Source organism: Leptodactylus fuscus, chromosome 1, assembly GCF_031893055.1.
Source record: "Leptodactylus fuscus isolate aLepFus1 chromosome 1, aLepFus1.hap2, whole genome shotgun sequence".
Lineage (NCBI taxonomy): Eukaryota > Metazoa > Chordata > Amphibia > Anura > Leptodactylidae > Leptodactylus > Leptodactylus fuscus.
The window spans coordinates 180,852,637-180,874,144 of record NC_134265.1 but is presented as its reverse complement, the minus strand read 5'-3'; the positions used below and the strand labels follow the sequence as shown (position 1 = coordinate 180,874,144).

The window sequence follows — 21,508 nt, the reverse complement described above, 5'->3', positions numbered from 1 at the left end:
AGTAAATCTCCATTGTTTAACACGGTTGCCCAGTGCAGTCAACTGGTACAACCTTGCCGCAGCCCATTCACACTGCTGCAGCCCTGACGCATTCATCCAGTGAAGTGAACTGGTGCATTTACTTTACTCCCTATTCAGACACACTGCTGCCTGGTACTGGCACACGGCCGCCCATCTGGGTCTGTGGACCTCGCCGCAGTGCTCTGCGGCTTAGCGGTTCTGTTGCGTTTATTATTATTTTTGTATTTGCACACAGAACCATAACAGTTAATCGCCTCAGTAGTTTTTGAATGAGCCCGTTTTTATTCAAATGCTAATTAGCCTTCTTCGTGCACCCCGGAAGTCTCAGCAAACACTCTCTCTGCTGTGTGTACAGGCTGCTGCTGATAATGATGACTCATTTTCCTGCTCTCATACACAGCGCACAGCAGAGAGAGTAGTGCTCGCTGAGACTTCTGGTGCTCACTGGAGGCTAATTAGCATATGAATAAAAACGGATTCATTCAAAAACTACTGAGGCAATTTATATACAAAAGGCACGTGTGGAATAGCCTTTCTAAAGGCTATGCAAGTATGTGCTTAGTTAAAAACGACTTTTCCGAATGATAAAGCCCCTTTAATTTCACTCAGATTTTAGAAATGTTATCCATTACTCAGGTTATATCATCTGCCAAAAGTTCTGCTCCATATTTTATATCCAATTCTTATTGCCTCTCATACTAATTTTAATACTGTTTCTTTTGTACTCTCTAAGTCTCTAAGGTTAGAAACAACATACTTAAGAATCAATGAATCAATAACAGCTCTGCGTTTCAATTGCAGAGTGCAAACCTTAGAGGGAACGGTGCTGTTGAGCTGTTCACGGTACTGCAGGGCATTAATGTAACACAATACTTAGTTATACAGTACCTGGATAGGTATTGCCCAGATGTAAGATTTCCACTGTCTCTGCCCATGCAGTTCATTGTGCTAGGGATAAGGGCCAGTTCTGGTTGATCCATTGTAGCTGTGGCAACTGCTCTGGCTATCAGTTCCATTGCATCTTGTACATAGTGTTCAAAGTAAGAAGCAGCAGTTGTCCCATGAGCAATAAGCCCCAAAGGTAATCCTTCAGTCCTTAACTCATCAACATTTTGGGAATCTCCAAAGATCCAGTAAAATTCTGGTAATACTACTCCATACTGACTGGTTGACTCAAAAATTCTCCTTGTGTCTTCCATATCACAGCCAAACATAACAATAGTGGATGTGGTGTCCTTCATACTTTCCAGATTGTATTGAAGGTAGCTTATAACATCACTTGTCAGGGTGAGATTTACAGTGATATTTAATATTAATCCAAGGTGAAATCTGGAGTTATTTTGTGTCAGGGTAAGGAAATCCGATATATTCCAGTCTTCTTGACACAGCAGTATGCTATAGTTGTACCAGTTGTTCAACGTAAGAATGGAGAGGGTGACATCAGCATTTGAAGTCAGGGAATTTTCAATGCTGAGCTGCAGGTGAAGAGGGTTCTGTATTAAAAGGAAAAATAAATGTTACGTTTTTATTTCAATCATGTAATGCTTTATTATTGCATTGCTACATTTTAATAAGATACTCTTCATTGGAATACATGGCGCACTGTGAATTGTATGCTTCCATGAGTCAACCCTCTAAAGATCAGAGGATAGTTTTGTTGTCATTAAATTGTTAGAAGCCACTTTTCGACTACATCAAACGAAAGAGTGCTAAGCACTGAGGAGTCTATCTATCAAAGTATCCATTCTTTGCTTTTAAGCATCAGTCAAGGCTCTGGCCAGGATTCAAAGGCTAAAAACTGACTATAGCATAAATTGCACTTCAATCCCACTTGTAGATTTCATGGATCATCTCATTTGTACCAGTGTTTCCACATCATTTGCAGACCTCCGAAAACATTGTCTTATTTCATCTTAAATTAGACCGTGAGAGCTTTAACATTTTTTGGACTCTACAATTGTAAAAGCAATGAAAATATATGTCTTATACTATAAATACATTTTTGGGCATATTGGCCTTGCATTAAACTTAATTTCTGTTTTGATAGATTGGGTTCACTGTTGAGGCCCCTATTTATGATCTAAAGGCAGAAGATCTCATGAGATTACATTGCTTGTTCTGGAGAACTGGCGCTGTTTGTGCATTGTACAGACAACCTATAGATTTCAACACCAATATGTATCTCATAGATTGTAAGCCCTTGCGGGCAGGGCCCTCTACCCAACTGTGCCAGTCAGTCATTGATAATATTATATCTACTTGTATATTGTGTGTATTGTATGTAAACCCCCAAATGTAAAGCACCATGGAATTAATGGTGCTATATAAATAAACAATAATAATTCTTAGGCCTTGTCCACATCTACATTCGGTATACCATTCGGGATGTCCGCATGGGGACCCCCGAACGAAAGACCGATCACATTGACAAGCGGTGAGCTTATGAAAGCACACGGACCCCATAGACTATAATGGTATCCGTGTGTTTTCCGCGCGGTGTCCGATTGGAACATGCAGAGAGAAAAATAGTTCATGAAGTACTTTCCTCTCTGCATGACTCGTGTGGACACTGCGCAGAAAACACACAGACCCCCATTATAGTATATGGGGTCTGTGTGCTTTCATAAGCTCACTGCTTGTCAATGTCCCCAAGTGGACTCCCCGAACGGAATACCGAACGCAGATGGGAACCAGACCTTTCTGTAATGGAGTTGTCTACCCTTTACAATTTCCTTTTTTCCAATCACACAATGTCCTGATTATGAGTGCTCAGAGTAATCAAATGTATCTGCCTATTAAAATCAATATGCTGTCCATGCAGTGTATCGATGGCTACACCAGCTAACAAATGAGGCCCTGGACTAAGGAAACACACAGAGGTAGAACCTATAATCTGGTCATATGGTTTTTTTCAATAATTTAAGCAGCTTTTCAAGCAGTCACCAGACATTGGAGGCTTCAATCATGTCTGTTTTGAATCTCTACTGCCACACATTGAGACATGTTACAATATTTTATTGTCTTAATGATATCCTGGCTTTCCATTGCAACCAGTTATTGGAATGATGCATAGACAATTTTTAATGGTAGAAGTACGAGCATCCATTAAACTAATAAAAATAGGTAGATGGAAATAAGTGATACTAATAGGTCAATTAGCACAACGGTATGTGTATATTTATGTGGAATTACTTTAATTAGAAAATATTGTAGTTTGCAAATTAGTCTGCTGTACTGCTGTGTTAATAATAAGACTTATAACATGAAACAAAAACCTGTAATTTTCTAAATAAAAAATAATATTGAATTAATTATTACAGTAGAAAGCTCAGTGCCTGTATAACTGTTAAATGGCCAGTAATATAAGTAAGTCCACTAGACAGTGGGAAAGAAGATGTCTTCTTGTGGGGAGTCTAACGTTCAGCAACACAACACTGTTTCTTCAAGGTATCTTAAAGGGTTATCCAGCAGAAAAAAAAAGAAATGTCTTTGATAAATTTAGTACAAGTTCCACAATGTAAAGCAATGATAATTTGCTGCATTTTGAATATTGCTCATAAATATTTTTCATGTCATTCAGTTATTGTAGTGTATACACAGAAACCTGAAGCTCAGCTTCAGTGTAAAGACTATCCAGAGGCAGCTATTTCTTCTTTGTCAGGGGCTGCTGACATGATCTGGCTTGACTGCACTAAGAAATGTTAACCAAGCTCTTTATACTTTACCAGACAAACTTTATTAAAAAAAAAAAGAATCGCTGGTTCTTCTCCTACCTTTAGAAGTCTTCTCCATGCAGCTTACCCGCGGCGTCTTCCGGCTCTGAATTCACTCTGCCAGGCATCGGACCTGAGCAGAGCCGACTGTGCATGTCCGCTTGTACTGCAGGCATGCGCAGGCGGCTCTGCCCAGGCCCGATGCCTGGCAGAGTGAATTCAGAGCCAGAAGACGCCGCGGGGATGCTGCACGGAGAAGACTTCTCGGAGGATCCAGCCCGACCCTCACTTGTGGACTTGGTAAGTATAATTTGATCGAATGTTGCCTACCCCTGAAATGAGCATTTTCCCCCATAGACTATAATAGGATTCGATATTCGATTCGAGTAGTCAAATATTGAGGGGCTACTCGAAACGAATATCGAATCTCGAACATTTTACTGTTCGCTCATCTCTACTGCTGAGGTATATTAGTATGGGAATTGCAAACACATTATATTCACAGATGTTTGTTATCTTTAATGAATTGTGGATGAATTTTATGGTTGGAACATTGAGATATATATTTACATAATGATTTTTCACTATGCACTTTATGTACTTGGACACTACAGTATACATTTATGGATGAGTTTGATTTTTACATTATATTATTTTGGCTTTCTATGATGTTGGAAACAATTATAGACAAGTGATAGTTTTATTGATTAGATGTATGTTCAATATATATATATATACAGTCCTATGAAAAAGTTTGGGCACCCCTATTAATCTTAATCATTTTTAGTTCTAAATATTTTGGTGTTTGCAACAGCCATTTCAGTCTGATATATCTAATAACTGATGGACACAGTAATATTTCAGGATTGAAATGAGGTTTATTGTACTAACAGAAAATGTGCAATATGCATTAAACCAAAATTTGAGCGGTGCAAAAGTATGGGCACTTCAACAGAAAAGTGACATTAATATTTAGTAGATCCTCCTTTTGCAGAGATAACAGCCTCTAGTCGCTTCCTGTAGCTTTTAATCAGTTCCTGGATCCTGGATGAAGGTATTTTGGACCATTCCTCTTTACAAAACAATTCAAGTTTAGTTAAGTTTGATGGTCACCGAGCATGGACAGCCCGCTCTCAAATGATCTGAAAACAAAGATTGTTCAACATAGTTGTTCAGGGGAAGGATACAAAAAGTTGTCTCAGAGATTTAACCTGTCAGTTTCCACTGTGAGGAACATAGTAAGGTAATGGAAGACCACGGGGACAGTTCTTGTTAAGCCCAGAAGTGGCTGGCCAAGAAAAATATCAGAAAGGCAGAGAAGAAGACTGGTGAGAACAGCCAAGGACAATCCACAGACACCTCCAAAGAGCTGCAGCATCATCTTGCTGCAGATGGTGTCACTGTGCATCGGTCAACAATACAGCGCACTTTGCACAAGGAGAAGCTGTATGGGAGAGTGATGAGAAAGAAGCCATTTCTGCAAGCACGCCACAAACAGAGTCGCCTGAGGTATGCAAAAGCACATTTGGACAAGCCAGCTTCATTGTGGAAGAAGGTCCTGTGGACTGATGAAACAAAGATTGAGTTGTTTGGTCATACAAAAAGGCGTTATGCATGGCGTCCAAAAAAAACAGCATTCCAAGATAAACACTTGCTATCCACTGTAAAATTTGGTGGCGGTTCCATCATGCTTTGGGGCTGTGTGACAAATGCCGGCACCGGGAATCTTGTTAAAATTGAGGGTCGCTTGGATTCCACTCAGTATCAGCAGATTCTTGAGAATAATGTTCAAGAATCAGTGACGAAGTTGAAGTTACACCGGGGATGGAGATTTCAGCAAGACAATGATCCAAAACACCGCTCCAAATCCTCAGGCATTCATGCAGAGGAACAATTACAATGTTCTGGAATGGCCACCCCAGTCCCCAGACCTGAATATCATTGAACATCTGTGGGATGATTGAAAGCGGGCTGTCCATGCTCGGCCACCATCAAACTTAACTGAACGTGAATTGTTTTGTAAAGAGGAATGGTCCAAAATCCCTTCATCCAGGATCCAGGAACTGATTAAAAGCTACAGGAAGCGACTAGAGGATGTTATCTCTGCAAAAGGAGGAGCTACTAAATATTAATGTCACTTTTCTGTTGAGGTGCCCATACTTTTGCACCGCTCAAATTTTGGTTTAATGCATATTGCACATTTTCTGTTAGTTCAATAAACCTCATTTCAATCCTGAAATATTACTGTGTCCATCAGTTATTAGATAGATCAGACTGACATGGCTGCTGCAAACACCAAAATATTTAGAACTAAAAATGATTAAGATTAATAAGGGTGCCCAAACTTTTTCATAGGACTGTATATATATATATATATATATATATATATACTGTATACACATATATCTACCGTATCTTTGTAAACATCTTATTTATGGGTCCTCGGAAGCTTGTATTTCTATGTTCCATTGTTATGAACAGTGTCATTTGTTATGATTATTTCCTCGAAATAAAGTGGATTCTAGGGATTTTATTATTTTACTGCTGTCTGTGGTTTATGTAGATTTAGTACAAGAAGTTTTACACAGTGGTATTAGCTGTAGGAAGTTGTATATTTTAGGCACTGCATTAACATTTCAAGGACTTAGAGAACATTAAGTTTGATGGAAGACTTTTTATTATAAGTCTAATGTTATTTGTACTTGTGTCGAAGAAAAACTGTGCTTAGAAGCAACTACAATAACTGTTATTTTACATACTATATATCCTATAGTGTGATCGTATTTATCAGTAATATACTATTTCTAATACTAAATGAAGAAAACTTTACCCTGACTTGACTACGGCATGACTCTGTACAAACAAACGTACGATTGGGAATACGTATTACTTTTCTTTTTTTGTATTGGTTTATCTAAATTTCTTTTTTCTTTTTTTTTCAGAGAAGATGAAGATAATTCAGAAAGTGCTGCTTCCAATGGGCTAGAGACTGTAGCTGCCATTAGGAGAGGGGAAGGTATGGGCGGCAATGTGACTACCAGTGTAATGTTAGGCACTTTTGTGTAAGTATTTTGTGTGGCACAGTGTTATTTGTATAGCACCAAAGGAGGTATTTTCTACTGCAATATGGTATTTGGTTTTAATAGGGATATGATGTGTGCGGCACTTTGGCATTTGTTTGGAGCTCCATGATAGTATTTCTAAATATAGATAGACCTATAGATAAAATATAGATCTTTATTTTCTATCGCATCATGACAGCTTGTCTAGTAAGGACAGAGCTGAGAAAGTTTGAGCTCTGGTCTAAAATATAGGTAAAAATTTTTGCTCTAAACCACCATCATCATCTGATAATTCCTGAAAAGAATTTATAATGGAGAAATAGTTCCACGTTAAAGAAATATATGGCTTGCTGTGGACATAGGTATTGCTCTTCTAACATATGGTACATCAAAATTAAAATAACTGTTTTCAACTATAATTTTACACATAAAATTGACATATTAACATCAGAAATATGACTTTTTCATGTGTATTGAAAATCAGTGGCATAACAGTATTGAAGCAAAGTGATCAATATGGAATACACAAATATGCAGCGTAAAGCTGTTTTAGTAGGGGTTACTGTAGTGGCATTTAATTCATCAATTTCCCTAGTCTGAAGTGACATTTCACATATGCTGCCACATAAGATGATAAAAGACCAGAGCTGTTCCATTCCATTCCCTAATTTGCTCTGCTAATACCCTTTAATGGACCTAGTGATAATATATTATATTCCTTCACAAGCCTTCAAATTACTTTGATAAATGAAGCACATTGGTCGAATTATAAAATCATTATATTATGTTACATTCTGAATTTTGCATATTTGCTGACATTTCAACATAGGTTTATACTTTTTCATGAACTTTCCTATCTATCTATCTATCTATCTATCTATCTATCTATCTATATGAAATTAACTTAGAAGAGACTGTAAGGTAGGATGGATAAAGAAGTTGCCATTACAGTCATCTCGTCTCACTTCCTGCATTCTCCCAACGTCCCTCTTGCTGAAAGGGACGCTGAGGTATCACAATACTTATGCAGATCAGATAATATGCAGTTACTCGTCCAGACTCAGTGTTATCTGTGTGTTTACATAGAGAGATAACAGACTAGGCTTTATCAGCAAACTGCAATTAGCTGAAGGATTGTCCTGCCGGTAACAGTGATACCAGCAAGTGGGGTCACTTGTCCTATCACACAGGCCCGTGGTTATAGCAATGCTGTGTAAACAATGGGAGGAATAAGTTCACATAGCAGGCAAACAAAGCAGCATTTTAAAGCAATATATTTAGGAAAAGTCTTCAATTTACATAAGCTATCAGTATAGATAGGATCCTTGAGATGGGAATACCCTTTTAAAGATCAGGTCAGTACAACTAGTAATTCCTACTCATTCTCTGCTTAAGAGTCCAGTGAGTAGTCTTACTCACTGACTGACAACTGTCTTTGTCTGCACACTCATACAGGGACTAATGTCAGCCCTCCCAAGTTGAATGAATTACATGTTCTTCTCACTGAATCCTTTCCCACAAAACTATATTAAACTACAAGTTCTTTCTGCTCCTCAAAGGGTTTTTTCAGGACTAAAATATTCATGATCTATCCTTAGGAGAGTTCATTAATATGTGATTTGGAGTTCGATACCCCAACATATCAGCTGTTTGAAAATGCAATGTTACATTCATTGGTCGCTTGATATTTCAGCAGCTCAACCCCATTCAAGTGAATGGGACTAAGATGCAATATAAAGCACAGTCCCTGTGCAATGCATGGTGTTTAATTAATCACAAAGATATTCTGATATTCTAAAGTTCACACAATGAGTTGTATGGCTCTATGGTATACTGGATTTGTTTAACAGTGCAGAAAAAGGGTTAAATTGTAAACCTAGCATGGAGTTAATTCATCCCTGAGGACTAACCACTTCACAAGTCTGACACATAGAAGTAGCCACAACCCTCAGGCTTAAAGATATAAGCTGTGGAGTAATATGACTCACTGAAGGTGTGTGTCCAGTCTGAAAAGTCTCTTCCCAAGCTTAGAAAGTCTTTTGTCCTGAAATGAGCTGGACGACATAAAAGTGATCAGTTACTTATAATATATTACTTATTACTACATACACCAAAGTGGGGTCTCTTTGCTGGGTGGATTTTCACATGAACACGTAGTCTCCTAGCATGTTTCTGGGGGTGTCATCAATAAATCAGTTTACAATAATCTCTTTATCAAATTACCCATAAATCAGATTGAATATTCAATGTGAAGATTTCCTTTTAAAAACAGTAACCTTGTTTGAAGACTATATACCTATAGAATCAAAAGTGTCCATCCTTTTTCTTCCACCAATAACAATCTACAATAAGAACCACCTTTTGACTTAATGATAGGGTTATGATAGGGGTTCAGTTGGGTAGTAAAGTTTATGGCAAACACATAGCAAAGGATACCCTATAATGGGAATTATTTTTAAATAATTAATCTTAAAGTTTTACCACCAGCAATATTAACATAGGTTAAAATTATTCATTAAGAATAATACATAATTGTAATGAAAATCCTCCCTCGTAGTTTAATAAGAATGAAAAATAACATACTGTCAACCAATTTCAATCTTTGTGAAATTCACTAGTTCAGTGCAGAGAAAATATAACAAAGCACAGGCTGAGCCCCCTGTCTCAACATTTTTTCTTATGAATCCATAATAATTGTAACAATTTAGGCCACTAGTAATAAAAGCAATAGCAAAATCAACAGGTTATTAAATGAAAGATTTACATTAAAAGGACTATCTTTAAAATGCTATTTTTTTGTCCCTAACACGTAGGAATAGCCTTAAGAAAGGCTATGCTTCTCCTACCTTTAGATATCTTCTCCGTGCTGCCGTTCGGTAGAAATCCCGGTTTTCTTCTGTATGGGTCTGCAGTGCTGCAAGAGAATTCTCCAGTGCCGCCTCTATCTTCGCCTGAAGCCAGTGCCAGAAGAAGACGTGGGGAGAGGCCGTCCCCAATGCTGGAGAGTTCTCTCGCAGCATTGGGGACGCCCCCAATGCTGTTTGAGTGCTGGGGCCCACCCCCAGTGCTGTGAGATAACTCATTTGCATACAGAAGAAAACCTGGATTTCTACAGAACAGTGACACGAAGAAGACATCTAAAGGTAGGAGAAGAATAGCCTTTCTTAAGGCTATTCCTACATGTTAGGGACAAAACACAGCATTTTAATGATAGAATCCCTTTAAAGATATACATTTAGTCCAAATATATGTATATAGTGTTTCATTATTTAGCAGTCTGAAGTTTTACATTCAAAGGTTATTCCAATATGCCCATCTTAGCAAGTTATCCTGTACCCATAGTAAGTGTTGAAGATAGCTGAATACTATAATTCAGCTGTCTCTGGCCCTCCCATTGAAATGAATGGAGTAGTGTGTGTGCCATCCCCACCAACAGTCTGTTCAGAACAGGAGACAAAACTTCCCCATTCTCCTGGCCTAAGTGGTTGGACACTCATTGATCTATAAGTTATTCCCTTTCCTATGGTTAGGGAATAGCTTGTTAAGATTAACACTGATTTTACATAAAGGATGACAAGGGATCTAGAGTTTTTTAAAGAAAAAATGTGCTCTGACTTCTATAAGGGTATCATTAAGAAGCACATCATTTTGGACCTAGAGACAACATGATGTTCATAGTTATAGTACCACAAGTCTTGGAATATATTAGTGCCAGTCTTAACAACTGATTGTTATAGAGTGACCTGTTTTATGTAAGAACTCCTACATTCACAACTATTACTGAAACAGATAATCACCAATTACTGACAATCAGAATATCAAGCTTGGGCTGTTGAGGCGGGTCATACATTTACAAATAATATGACAACAATAATGAAGTTTCACATAATAAACAAGTAGTCTATGTCAATAATTAAAAACATAATAAAACCAAACAATAATTTCATTCTTTGTGTCAAATTTCTGTTCTGCGGCTTGTATAATATTGACAGTCCAATAGCCTAGCACACAAGCTAGAAAGAAGAGTGTAGCGTGAAGCCTTAATTGTCTGTCAAGGAGGAAGGAAGTGTCTGAGTGACAACGGCAGCTTTCAGCTAGTGCCAGCTCACTTTCCTCATCTCCATTCAGGATTGAGCCAATAAACCAAAGCACGGCTGAAGAAAGAACAGTAAATAATGCTACAGAAGAAAAGAGAAAAAGAAAATACCGTAGTTTGCTTCAGATTCCAGTAAAAATATACCTGCCAAACAAAAGCAAATTATATGTTCCAAGGTATCAAAAAATGTCTACGGCTCAGAGTAAATAGAGATAGAGCATAGCACTGCAGAGTACTGGACACAATGGCATTATGGATTGCTCAGCAGTTCCAACCATTGTAAATCAAATATCCAATCTTAATTTCTTTCCATGATATGTGTTTTGCATACTGTAAAACTTTCAGCATTCATTTTGTGTATTGAGCAAAAGCTGAAACTAAAGTAGCTTGTTTTCTTATATAAAAGCAACCCTCACTCTTTATGTAATGCCATGTCTTCAGTCGGGGTGACTGTGGCACAATAGACCCACCAAGGATAACCGTACCAATTCATATAGAACATGTTTTTAAAGCTATGTTGCTATCCTTGTTCAGCCAGATCACATTGTTGATACTTTCTAATATGTTACTGCTATTATATAAAATGATTGGTTTCAGTTTTGCTATGAATGGGATTCTGCTACACATTTGTAGCCCATTCATATGTCAGAACCTTGTCCTATCAGAAGATCCACTGGTACTTATATGTTTATTAAAATATTATATGTGGTATATTCTTTCACAAAATCCAGTTGGTTTGCTTTCTACTGAGCCAATGATTACTGGCAAAAATGTTGCTAGTAGGGTTGAGCCAATCTTGACTTTTCAGGATCGATTTTGAAATCCGATTTCCGATCATTTTTCATTCGAGCCCGATCTCGATCCCAATTCTGATCCCAATGCAAGTCAATGGGATTTTTTTACTAATCGGAGATCAGATTTTAAAATCAATCCTATTCATTATACAGCATGGAATCTAACAATTGAACGCTTTAATTGTTAGAATCCATGCTGTGTAGTGTTTTTTTTTTAATCACTAAGTAGCCAGAGGATTTTTTTTAATCGCCTCGCTGCCCCCTGCCTCCCAGGTTAGGAGAGTGTGGGCGGCTACTGGTAGAGGAGACGTCACGTCTCCCCGCCCTGTACCCGCCCACACTGTCCTAATCCACAAGCCCCGCCTCCTTCCTAGCTCTTTAACACTAACCTGAGACGCGGGGGCAGCGAGGTGAAGAAGAACGAGAACACCGGGCACCGGACCAGCCATCTCTGCAGGTAAGTAGCTACTAGAGATGTTAGCTAGTCTCCCATTAGAATGAATGGACGCAGCCGGCACGCAGGGGGTTAAGGCTGTGTGCCGGCTGCTTCCATTCATTCCTATGGAACCGCAGCGGAACCTTCACACTGAGTATACAGTACACTCCGCTCAGAATTAGCGGAGCATATACTCAGTGTGAAGGCTAACATTGTTAGCTTTTCCCACAATGCTTGGCCAGTAGCAAAGCATTGTGGGAAATAATCACCGATCTCGATCCCACCTAAAAAGATCGTTCAACGCTAGTTGCTAGGCCTAATTCACATGATAGCAGAGCGTATTCACACGTCCTATTTTGTGACAGACAGAAAAAACAGTCAGTTAATATAATTGACATGTTCTATTTTTGTCCATTTTGACAGCCACACAGACCCAGTAGAAATCAAAGGGTCCATTTTCAATGGATATCCAAAAAGGGAGACCAAAATCAGTGGGATGAGTCCAAAGAGAAAAACCAATGAAATTCATCAGTTTTGTAAAAAATGGTTGAAAAACAAACCCACACAACCATCAAAGAATGGACAAATGGGCACAGAACGGATGTAAAATAGTCATTACAAAGACATTTGTGACGGTCATGGGAAAATAGCCCAATTTTTTCAGCCACCTTAGATCAGTTTCACAATTGACTGAAGTCTTTTTAATCCTGCAATCATTGATTTAATAGGTATCCACATCTGAGATAGATGTGTACAGTGTTATAATTATTGTATTTCCTATTTATTATTTATTTTATTCATTTATATAAGCCCACCATATGCTGCATTAAAGAAGCTGTCAATCTGTACAAGACCTTTGAAGGATCATGGGGAGGTTTTTGAGCCAGAGTGGAGGGCCTATGCTAAGACAATTCCAAAGGCAAACTCTGAAATGGCCAATTATTTACTCCCACCATCGCCAATGAAAGCAGAGTTGTAGTGCCCAGACGCATTCCTGTTAAAATTGGCAAGCTTAGAGAAGACACATTAGGTATGCTCAGAACTGTAACAAAAAAAGTAATTGCAGTATATACTTATTTTGTCCATAAAAGAACAACAGATTGAATCTGTTTTTCATGAAATCACAAGCATTAGAGGGAACCTGTCAGGCAACTTTTCCACCCTAAACTGGTCCCAGCATGTGTAGCATGATCTTTTCTATGGTGTACCTCACTATACTTTCTGGTGCTGAACTTTATCCAAATATACCACACCTAGTCATGAGGGGTGCAGAGCAGCTTCACATAGTCATGCAGTCTTCATGCTAAATTTCTTACTGTCTGACACCAGCCTGATTCACTAACTGTGGGACTCGCCGGGTGTAATTAGACACAATGACTACACGGCTAGATAAAGCTGTTCTGCACCCCCGTGACTACCAAATGTAAATTTGTGTAAGGTTGTAAAAAGATATAACTTGATTATAAGAAATCTTAGTGATGATGCACCATAGAAAAGATCATTACTTGATACTGTGTATTCTAGAAGTTTAGACTAGAAAAATACCTGATGGGTTACCTTTAAATATTAAAATATACTAGTGCATCTCAATAAATTAGAATATAATGAGAAAGTTCTGGACTTTTGCTTAGTGGTCAGAGGGGTTTTCAGATGAAAGTAAATTTTGCATCTCATTTGGAAGGTCCCAGAATCTGGAGGAAGAGCGGAGAGGCCGCTGTACACAATCCAAACTACTTGCGATCTAGTCTGAAGTTTCCACAGTGATGGTTTGGGGAGCCATGTCATCTCCTGGTGTAGGTCCACTGTGTTTTATCAAGACCAAAGTAAGCGCAGCCGTCTACCAGTAAATTCTAGAGTACTTCATGCTTCCTTCTGCTGACAAGCTTTTTGGAGATGAAATTTACATTTTCCAACAGGACTTGGCACCTGCCCACACTGCCAAAGTACCAAGACCTTTTTTAATAACCACAGTATCACTGAGCTTGATTGGCCAGCAAACCTGTCTAAATCTATGGGGTATTGTCAAGAGGAAAATGAGAGACCCCAGACCCAACAATGCAGTTGAGCTGAAGGCTGCTATCATACAACCTGGGCTTCCATAATATCTCTGCAGTGCCACAAGCTGATCCCTCCATGCCAAAATGCCACATTTATGCCGTCATTCATGTAGAAGCACCCAGACCAAGTATTGATGTTATTTACTTGACAAACTTTTAATTTGGCCAGCATTTCTGTGTTAAATATTTTTTTTACAGTTGGCCTTATATAATACTAGCATCTGCCCGCGACTTTGTGAGCAGGATGGTGTTGGGCAGCGTACATTTATTCAATTGATTGGTTGGTTGTGATCCACCATGTGTGGGCGGGCGGCACCCCCTGCGGCACCCACTCCCATGGCACCCTCCTTTCCCGCAGCGGCCCAGCCTCACCCTGCCTTCCTTTTCCACTCCCCCCTCTCCCGACGCAACCACGGCCCCCATCCCCAACTCCCGCGGTTCCCCCGGCACCCTCTACTGCAGTTGAAGTTTGAAGCTGGGCCGATGGCTCCACCCACACAGCAGCAGCAGCCAATCGGGCGGCAGTACAACGACCATTCGATGACGTCATTTCAGGTCCTTGAATTTCGCAGGAACAGAAATTTTCCGGTCGCGGTCGGGCAGTCCGGGAGTGTAGGCGAAAAGTAAGTAGCCTATGTTGCAATCCCACTGCCACTGTATGTTTGTAGCAAATTCCAGGCAAATCCGTTCAGGCGTGTGGCCGTGATTGAGAAACAAACATCCAAACCCACAAACAAGGATTCTATTTGTCTGAGAATGACTTTTGGGTTTTCCTTGGCTGTAAGCCATAATCATCAACATTAACAGAAACACTTGAAAAAGTTCACTCTGTTTGTAATGACTCAATATAATATATAGGGTTCACTTTTTCAATTGAATTACTAAAAAAAAACAGAACTTTTTGATGATATTCTAATTTATTGAGATGCACTAGTACATTTATGTGAAAGTAAGGAGAAAGTACAGAGTGTTTCGCAAATAAACCTGATCTCATACAATGCCATAATAAACTTAAATAGCGAGGTCTTTAGGGCCATAAATAGCTTGTTCCTAAAGGGATTAATCGCTGTTCGTGAAAGTTTTGCTCTAATTTCTAATATACTTTTCCTCCTTGCTAGCCTTGTTGCTTTGTGATAAAAATGAATCTAAAAAAATCTATAATATCTAAATTCTACAACGAGGCCTTATGTGAACTGCAAATGGATTATATTTTTCTTCTTCCACGGTAATTCATCTTTTGATATTCATGAGAAAGAAAGCTGTTAATATCATGAAAAGTGTCAGTATGAAACCTGCCCAAACCAGATTGGTTATCTGTAACCTGGCTTTGCTCCCTTATTTCCTCTCCATACACAGTGCAGAGCTCTTGGTCTCCGCATTTCCACATTTCCAGAATTTATTCAAACCCATTTGCACAAAAGGATCAGAGTTTTATGAGCACAGTGTTGCGGTAAAAACTATCCGTCTTATAATTGTAGCTTATATTGTGCCTGTTTTTTTTGTGAAATGAAGCTGAGGAGTGAATATTTGTAATGATTTGTTTAATTGTTTTGGACACAGAACACTGGCAAGCCATCATCCTATCCTTCATTACATCCTGCACATGTCAAAGAGAACTTATGCTGCATCAAGCTGGAAAAATGTCACAGCAAAAGACCCAAGCAGCTGGCGAGTTTATTTCTAACCACTAAAGCATTATTTCATTTTCAGCTTCATATCACAAGTAGGAAATTGAAGTAAAAATTGCTTCAGAAGGAAGCACAATAGAAAACAACTAAAGTTGGGATTGCTTTTCTGGCTATTTGTGCCTTCTAGAACTTGTATAGTAGGAAGGACGAGATTTCATTCTCCTTAATCTGAGATCAGCAATTATTGCCGTATTAATGATGAGAACAATTTATTACAATACACATATAGAAAAATATATACCCAAACTGGTAATGTGATAGCAATCCTTTACTGCAACGCATGCAAATCACTGCCACTGAAAGGATAATATTGGAAAAAAAGAGGATTAAGGGACTTGTTTTTCTAATAAATAGTCATTTCCACCTCATTGTTTTTCCTTGAAGCTGATTTGACATAGGGAGATTTACTTGTATTTTCATGCACTGCAATATTTTGCCGTAGTGGCCAGATGTACAATGTGATTGAACTGGAAATTCATGAAATTATGTCTTTTATTTAGAAAACAAACAATAAATTGATTTTTTTTTCGGACACCAATAACAGATTGCTGTGTCTTTATTGGGAAATGTTGCTATGAATATTTTAGAACATCAGCATTAAAACTAAATCACAGTTCAGCGGTTAGCACTGTTGTTTTATAGCACTAGGGCCATGATTCGGATCCAGCCATGGATTGGTGTCGTGTCCCTCACAGTACTATAAAAACATAACGATAGTTTAATAACAGATATGAAACTAAACCATAGCGTCTATTTGAAAGGAGATAATGTATGTACAGCGCTGAGGAATATGCTGGTGCTACTTAAAGAGGACAAGTGGTTTTATATACCACTAGAAAGCCGACTGAATTCAGCGCAATATTGGCTTTCCCGTTATGTGCCCCATGGGAAGAGATATCGGTGCAATTACCGATAGATCTTCACCATCAGAAGGGCGTTCCTAACAGTCTAACTTGAAACGCCCCTCCTGACAGTGCTTTCCGTAGCGCTATACTGTCAGAGGGGGAGTTCCTTACCGCCCAGCCATGACACTGAGCAATGAAGAATGCCCCTCCCCGACTGTACTCATCCATAGATTAGTACTGGGGGGCATTCCTCACAGCTCAACGTCATGGCTGGGTGATAAGGAACGCCCCCTCTGACAGTATCGTGCTACACACAGTACTGTCAGGAGGGGCGTTCCCAGCTAGACTGTCAGGAACGCCTTTCTGATGGTGAAGATCTATCGGTAAATGCACCAATATCTCTTACCACGGGACACATAACGGAAAGCGCTGAATTCAGTATTCTGTTGGCTTTCTAGCGGTATATAAAACCGCATGTGCCTGAGAACATGAAAGGTCCTCTTTAACCAACAGTAAATAAATAAAAAAGGGTAAATAGGGATATGGGATCTAGAGCATGAATGCACCCATTTGTACATGTGAAAACTAATGGTAAAAACTGTTCCCATGTTTTCTTCCATATACATATTACAGCTCTCATCACAATTCTGAACTTTTCTCATGCCTCTCCATTACTCTAGGATACTCTTTCTTTATGACATCCTTTCCTGTCCTTTAAACACAGCCTAAATACACATTTCTTTTTACCTAACATTTATTTCTTATGTATTATTTAATATTGCTAGCCATGACAAGACAATTGTGCTTAGACTACACTTGATATGCTTATCAGTCTTCCATTGTCTGTCTCTAAAAAAACCCCAGCAAGATTTATACATTTTGTCCTCTATATACAGTTGTATTGTAAAGTGTAGTTCACTATTTCATGCAGTTATATCAAAAGTATACTGACATACTGTACTGGATTGCAAGCAGTTAAAGAGGACCTTTCACCACCTCCATCAACTCCAACTCTTTGCATCCTTCAACAGGCACTGCTCCATTGATTCCTACGCAGTTTGTTTTCTCTAGCACCCACCATTACTGAGCAATCAGTGAAGTTAGTTTCAGCACCTAATATACTAATTATGTTCTCTACTGTACTCTAGGGTGGTCAGTGTCAGACAGGAGCAGAAAGACAAGGACCACATCACATCAGAGAGCATAATTGTGCTGACACTGATAGAAATGATTGCTCAGGAATGCTGGGGGCTACAGAAAAAATTCCAATTGTGCAGGAATCAATGGAGAGGTAACTATTGGAAAGAGTTGGAGATGGTGGAAGAGGTCTACAGCCAGATCGTCAATTCCATGTGTTTTTTTATGCTGTCCACGATGTCCAAAAGAAAAACATGCACCATGCAAGTGGTGTGTTCCTGTTATCAGGGTTCTAAAAAAGGGGTTTGAATCAAAGGAACAGTCCAGGAGTTTTAAGAATACTGGGCCAGTGGCTCCAACACCAATGCTCCTCATGTTCCCTGGAAGTTTTTATTAATAAAGTAAGAAGTGATGCTTTTGGGTATAGCTGCTGCAATGAAGAGTAAGCAAACCATTGGCACTAGGGTGGCAGGGAATAAAAACTGGTGAGAACTGAGATTTTTTTTGTTTTTTTTTAACACATGCTTCTTCCAGATTCTGTCTACTAGACAGCCTCTTTATTATGTGTACTTTTTTGTGAGCGGCAGATTGAAGGGCATTATGTTGATAGTATTTCAAGTGCATTGTCTCCATAAAGGAATGGTGTGTATGTCCTTAAAGATATTTTCATTTGGTTTATTTGGCACATGTAAGCCTTTATACCTAAAAACAACCTAGCCAAACCCAATTCCTCGCCTGTTGACCACTAAAACATTCAGAGCTATAAAAAATGTTAATGAAAATAAATTATACACAATACAATTAATGATCAATAATAATGGCATAAAAACTTTAACAGAAATAAATGCAAACTGTCATATGATAAAAATAGGTCTCCAAACGGAGATATGAACAGACACTTTAAGACATTTTGAAATTACTTAGAACATCAATTAATGTTAATTAGTGAGTTTTCTTTATCTTTTGTTTGCCGGGATAATGTGTTTTACCTAAGAGCAAGGCACAACATCTATTTTAGTATCGCATTAAACACAATAGTTTAAGAGTTCAGAGCTTTACTTTTTCATAGAATTGTTCTATTTTTCAGTCCTGTAGTTAAGTATTTATTATACCGTATTCCATAACGGTGTCTGGTTTTTAACATACCCGTTTATCTAATAACGCTGTTAGACATAAAACATGCAAAAATCTATCTTACACATACGAGATATGCCAACAAATAAAAATGGAAACCATATTGAAGTCTAAGCTCAAAGAAGTCCTCATATGCAATTTAATAATCTTATGTTTCAGAAATGCATACATCATCTTTACACCATATGGCAAAAATACTAAAGATGCTTTATTTCTTCTCATTATGTTTGATAGCATATTTTAATTTTCACACTATGCAATTCTAATTAAATGCAAATACCTCAACAGGGATTAACTTTTCTGGAAAAAGATGTATTGTGTTTATGTAGATGCTATTTGCTTTACAAAGCCTCGGTCTACACCGAATTAGGGAAAGCTGCTTAATAAAATCCCAGATATAAAAATTGTCAGCCGACACAATGAGATGACAGTAGAACAGCTATGTTCTTCTTAACGTTAACATGCTGATTTTGGGTGGAATAAAGTGTAAAATATCAAGAACAATATTTAAGACTTGAAATTATCTAAAGCTATCAATGAAAACCTTGTAACGGAGTCATTTGATGTAATGTGAAAAGCTATTTAAGTAACCGCCATCTATTATATCAAATTTCTTGGTGCTATCATTAGCGCTGAACGATACAATCGCAATCTGTCAGTTATGTTACAATGAACTGCCAAAGTAACAAAATATATTGGACATGGAAGAGAAGATAGAAATGCCTTTTATCTCATTTTTTTCTGATTTCTTCCATATTTATTTAGGCCTGTACTTGAGTACAGTAAATATTATATACCTGGTTCACATCTGCGTTCGGTGTTCCGTTCGGGGGTACTGAACACAAGCGGTGAGCAATGAAAGCACACGGACCCCATAGACTCCGCATGACTAGTGTGGAGACCGCACAGGAAACACACCGACTCCATTGTAATCTATAGGGTTGGTGTGTTTTTATAAGTTTACACAATAGTTTAAAAGTTCAGAGCTTTACTTTTTCATAGAATTGTTCTATTTTTCAATCCTGTAGTTAAGTATTTATTATACCGTATACCAGAACGGTGTCTGATTTTTAACATACGCGTTTATCTAATAACACTGTTAGACATAAAACATGCACAAATCTATCTTACACATACGAGATATGCCAAAAAATAAAAATGGAAACCATATTGAAGTCTAAGCTCAAAGAAGTCCTCATATGTGTTCGGTATTCCATTTAGGGGGGCCCAAAGTGGACTCCCCGAACAGAATACCGAACACAGATGTGAACCAGGGTAAGCCACTGTAACCCTGTCCGTTCAGCACCCAATAAGCTCAATACACTAAAGTCACTCCAGGAAACAGCTCCAGGATTGGACAATGGATACCAAAGAATCTCCAGGAAACAGCTATAATGCTATGCTCAGTTTTTTGAAAACATGACATGTTCTCTTTGGTATAAACTCTCTTATCCCCAGTAGCGTAATTAGGAATGGCGGGGCCCCGTGGTGAACTTTTGACATGCCCCCCCCCTTGCTAACTGACACCGACGACCTTGACCAACCAATCCCCCGCCGCATTCCTGCATGCTCTATTATGCCCCATAGTGGCCCCAGTAAACAGTGTTATGCCCCACAGAGTAGTTACGCCACTGTACTCACACATGTACATTTATATACATTCATATACCATATATGTCATATATACTTATATGAATGTATGAATACTATATATACACACATATAAAAAAAAAACACGAAAACTTGGTAATCTTCAGTAGTTGATACCTTTTTAATGGCTAACTCATAATGATGACAAATGGCTAACGTTTCGAAGCGCAAGGCTCCTTTGTCAAAGCAAATTTAAAAACATTTTTGAAGGATGCATATATATATATATATATATACACAGAGCAGGCACAAAGGGTGTTAGATCTAACACCCTTTGTGCCTGCTCTGTGTATATATATATATATATGCATCCTTCAAAAATATTTTTAAATTTGCTTTGACAAAGGAGCCTTGCGCTTCGAAACGTTAGCCATTTGTCATCATTATGAGTTAGCCATTAAAAAGGTATCAACTACTGAAGATTACCAAGTTTTCGTGTTTTTTTTTATATTTCCAACCCACTGGCTAACACGGTACAACAACGAACATTTCCCTTTACACACATATATACATACACTCACACATACACATTATTTTATACTCACATATACCTGTATACAAACATACAGTACTCACACAATATAGAAGACATATACTTAACACAAATGTACAGATATATACATATTAAATAGAGAGATTTTACCAAAAAAATATACTCACATTTTCCAGAAGAGTGAACCATCGCAGCAGACTGCTCCCTGTCTTCCCCACATGCTCCAATGTGAGAGACAACTCACTGTGAGGAGGAGGGAAGAAGTCCGGGCAGCAGGGACGAGACTTCATAGGAAAGCAGCATAGCTGCCTCAGATAAGTGAACGTATTACAAGGGGCCATTAGCTGATGCTGAAGCTGCACGTGGTGCCATCCAGTATGTA

The 21,508-nt window shown here is 38.4% G+C and overlaps 1 protein-coding gene across 1 annotated transcript in view; it reads right to left on the bottom strand.

Annotated features, from left to right (window-relative positions):
- GRIN3A (glutamate ionotropic receptor NMDA type subunit 3A) overlaps positions 1-21,508 on the bottom strand; it is a 307,052-nt gene that overhangs the window by 176,739 nt on the left and 108,805 nt on the right. Inside the window, exon 2 of the mRNA XM_075280357.1 lies at positions 910-1,514. Coding sequence (XP_075136458.1) covers positions 910-1,514 — 605 coding nt within the window. The remainder of the gene's footprint in view (positions 1-909; positions 1,515-21,508) is intronic.